Here is a 4,167-nt window from a genome sequence, read left to right on the forward strand (position 1 = left end):
ATGGGCAATACAGCCAAAAATGGATCTCTTCATATGCATGCAGGTGAATTTACACTTTATGTGTTGCCATGTTTTTCCCCAACTGGATTCCTGTTTTGCCTGTGAAATACAGCTATTCCCTGGGAGAGCAGGGTCAGCCTCAAACTATGCAGCTGCCTGGGGTGTCTAAATTCCAGAGCTATGTAAATATCAGAGAGAGAGAGAGAGAGAGAGAGAGAGAGAGAGAGAGAGAGAGAGAGAGAGATGCTGCTTGCAAGAAGGATGTACAGAGATGCAGCTGAGTAGCTCATCAGCTGGGTAACATATCCTGCATTCCAGGGGATATGATCAAGAGCCTTCTGATTGTCTTCACCTGCTGCCTAGGGCATAAATGCAGTTATGTGGCACAGATGCTAAAAATGAAAGTGTGCTATTGTTATGCTGCTTAGCATATGAGGAGGAAGACAGGAGAAAACATTTTAATTCACACTGGATGGGGGGAGGGAACAAGCCTTGGGCAAACAGCTGACCATTCTGAGCACACCCAATCCCTGCAAGACATGCAGCTCCTCTGCTCAGCCCACAGAGGGGCTCCCAACTGCTCACAGGGAGAATCAGCAACAACTTGTGCACACAGAATACAGAGGGAAGAAACACCCCTGGTGTGGGGGTGCACCTTTAACACTAGACAATTGAACCATGAAGACAGAAAGCCCTCATTAGGGCCCATTTCTTTTCTTAATGAACAGAAGCAGTGTGCCTTTAACAGGAGCATAACAAGCAGAGATGAACAGATGATGCTTTTTTCCATCCCTGAATTTCTATGCTGGGAAGTTTCGTTTGTTGATTCCTACCCATAACTGTGGAAATGACATGTCCTACCATGAAAAAAGGAAAGTGACAATATTAGCCATTTTATTGATATGCCATTAGGGTGTAAACAGGTAACAACCTCCCATAGAGTGGTAGGTGTGAGCAATACCATATCTAAGAGGTTGGAACCCAGAGAAGACTCACTGAAATCAATGGGCTTAGGTTAGCCAATCCCATTGATTTCAGTGGGTCTGGTTGAAGCACAATCCAGAGATGGGAAGCTGGTCTGTGGTTATTCAAGAGCAAGAGGTTGCCGTTCTGCATATGTTCATCTCATTACATCTTCCCTAAAAGCTGAGCTTTTGGAAGAAGGAGGGGGAAACGTCGTTCCAGGGCCAAGTCCTGTAGTACATAGAACCATAACAGCTAGTTTGAGCCCCTGCAATGCAGAAATCTCAACTAGATCATACATCTAGTATGGCCATCCTCTCTCTGCTTAAAAGCCTCCAAGGAAGAAGAAGAGTCCACCACCTCTAGTGGGCGTCTGTTCCGCTGCCGAACAGTTCTCACAGTCAGAAAGTTCTTCCTTATCTTTAGTTGGAATCTCTTGTAACTTGAAGTCGTTTGTGCGGGTCCTCCTCTCCAGAGCTGGAGAAAACAACCTTGCTCCATCCTCCACGCGACAGCCCTTCAGATAAATATTTGAAGAGGGCCATCCTCTCTCCTCTCTACAGTGCTGAACATCAGCGAGAGAGACGGAAAGTCCGAGCGACCCCTGCTTTTGCTAGCCTGGCGACGTACCTGGACCTGGATAAGGGTATCTGCTCCGGATCAAAAGCCTTAGGAAGCCTCGCCGGCGTCTACGCCCAGCTGCAAGAGATGAAAGGGTGCTCAGGGTAATCAGCCAATGACAGGAGGCGGGGCGGCGGGGCCGCTTTGGCGGCTGTCCAATTAGAGAGCAGCCCCGGAGCTGCGCCTCCTCCTCCTCCTCGGTCCGTCCCTCCCTCGCGAATGTATCTATTTCAGCCGCGCGAGCGCTAAAAGGCTCGCCGAGGAGGAGGAGGAGGAGGGAGGTGTTTGCCCGGCTGCTGTTTCGGCGAGCGGGCGGCTTCTTGGCGCCGCGAGTGCCGCCAGTCCCCTCGGAAGAGCGAGCGAGGCCAAGCGCGGAGCCGTCTCGGGTCCCATGGAGGCTTTCCACCCCGCCAAGCTGGACCATCACCACCACCACCACCCGCCCGTGGAGTTTCTGCCCGGGGGCGCCCGCTACGGCGCCAAGAGCCACGGCGCCTACGGGAACGCCTTCAACTCGTGGAACGACTACCTGGGTCTGGCCACGCTGGTCACCAAGGCCGTGAGCCAGCAGGAGAAGGGCTTCCGCGGGGGGGCCTCGTCGGTGGTGGTGGCGGCCACCGTGCAGCAGGTCGAGGAGGACGACGAAGAGGACGACGACGAGGAGGAGGAGGAGGAGGAAGACGACGAGGAGGAAGGCGGCGGCGGCGGCGCGCCTTATTTCGAGAGCGCCCTGGATTTGCGCGACTTCGACTTGTGCAGCCACCACCACCACCACCACCTGAGTCCCGGCGAGAGCCTGCTGGAGGAGCGCTTCGCCGACTTCAGCCCCTTCTCGGGCCGAGCCAGCCCGGCCTCGTCGGTCGTCTTCAGCTGCTCTTCCGACCCGCTGGAGAAGGAGCGCTCGGCGGCGCACGCCTGGCCCGGCGGCGGCGGCGGCCGCCTGGTGGTGGACGGCCGGCTGCACCCGGCGGCGGCGCCCAAGACGGGCTCGCGGCTGCTCAAGCCCGAGCTGCAAGTGTGCGTCTTCTGCCGGAATAACAAGGAAGCTGTGGCGCTCTACACCACGCACATCCTCAAGGGCCCCGACGGCCGGGTCTTGTGCCCGGTGCTGCGCAGGTACACGTGCCCGCTGTGCGGGGCGAGCGGGGACAACGCGCACACCATCAAGTACTGCCCCTTGTCCAAAATGCACGGCGGCGGCGGCGGCGGCAGCGCCCCCAAACAGCCGCTCAAAAGCGCCCGCCACATCCTGGGCAAGAAGCTCCGCTAGGGGGCGCTGTCCGCGTGGGTCCAAACACAAACAACCCATCATCTTCTTTTTTTCCTTGCGCGTGTGTGCCCTCTACAGGACAAAGACATTTCTTCGGATTTTTTTTAAAATAATGTTCTTTAATCGAATGATGTCCCCCTTCTTAATATATTTAAACACGGAGACGGTAGAATGTACAGAGAAATGTTCTTGATCTATGTATCAGATAATCGAAGTATAGGTTCTAGTTTGTATACTTAGTAGCCGGGACGCCGGCCTATGAATTAACTCTTAAGAATTATAACATGCCGTTTAGAGGTACTGTATTTGTTTATTGTAAGAATATATCTAATTTTTAAATGGAATTAAGGATATCATTTATAAGTGTGCTCCCAACTGATGTAGCTATCTTTAATATTAATTCTTGGCTGGGAAGGGAGCACTCTTTTTTTTTTAATTAAAAAAACAAACCACTTAACAGCTTCAGAGGAGCTAACCAGCATGAACTATGGTGACATTAACCCCAGTGAAGGTTATTAGGGTTTTCTAGGTGTGCATTTAAACTGGTGGTCCCCACCTTGGTGAAGAAGTGGGGCTGAAATGGTACTGATGAATTCTTTGTATTGGACCGGCAAATTTGTTCCTATTGATGTCTTCACTGTTTTACAAGCAATACTTGGTTGTAGAAGTTGGAGCCAGGGGTTACAGGCTATGTATGTCTGAGAGATTTCTTGTGGTCTAGAACCACTTTGCGTTGAACTTTCTCCCCCCCCCCCCCAGTCAAACTTCATATTTTCAGTGCATGTTCTTTGTTTGCCATTCCAAAATTGAATGCTTAATCCACTTCGGCCCCTTTTTTGTTTCTTTAAATGCCGTTTATTTCCCTGTAGCCCAGCTAGGGTGACTTGGTTGATCTTTATGAAGTGTGGAAGTAAAGGTGTCTGAGAGACTGGATTTCACAGCCTGTTCTTTCCTCTTGACTCTTCTCCCTTCCACCCACTAGGCTAACTTGAGCCTCCCAAATTCAAACCAATGATACTGGGACACAACACTGAGCAGCAAGGGTAGATGATGTGCTTTAATTTTACCATAAAAAGGTAAAGGTACCCCTGCCCGTACGGGCCAGTCTTGACAGACTCTAGGGTTGTGCGCCCATCTCACTTAAGAGGCCGGGGGCCAGCGCTGTCCGGAGACACTTCCGCGTCACATGGCCAGCGTGACAAAGCTGCATCTGGCGAGCCAGCGCAGCACACGGAAACGCCGTTTACCTGTACAATGTTGTACAGCATCATGTCTAAACAGCATGTGTATTTTAAGAAACCTATGTGCTGCTA

At 51.9% G+C, this 4,167-nt stretch overlaps 1 protein-coding gene across 1 annotated transcript; it reads left to right on the forward strand.

Annotated features, from left to right (window-relative positions):
- The first annotated feature begins 1,706 nt into the window (after positions 1-1,706).
- Positions 1,707-3,787, forward strand: NANOS1 (nanos C2HC-type zinc finger 1). The gene has a single exon (XM_028730108.2). The coding sequence runs from the start codon at positions 1,976-1,978 to the stop codon at positions 2,852-2,854; it is 879 nt and encodes a 292-aa protein (XP_028585941.2). The 5' UTR covers positions 1,707-1,975; the 3' UTR covers positions 2,855-3,787.
- The last annotated feature ends 380 nt before the right edge of the window (positions 3,788-4,167 follow it).

Source organism: Podarcis muralis, chromosome 6, assembly GCF_964188315.1.
Source record: "Podarcis muralis chromosome 6, rPodMur119.hap1.1, whole genome shotgun sequence".
Taxonomy (NCBI): Eukaryota; Metazoa; Chordata; class Lepidosauria; order Squamata; family Lacertidae; genus Podarcis; species Podarcis muralis.

What these genes read in the sequence shown, in the direction of transcription:
- NANOS1 (XM_028730108.2), top strand. Translation starts at nt 1,976, where the DNA reads ATGGAGGCTTTCCACCCCGCCAAGCTGGACCATCACCACCACCACCAC.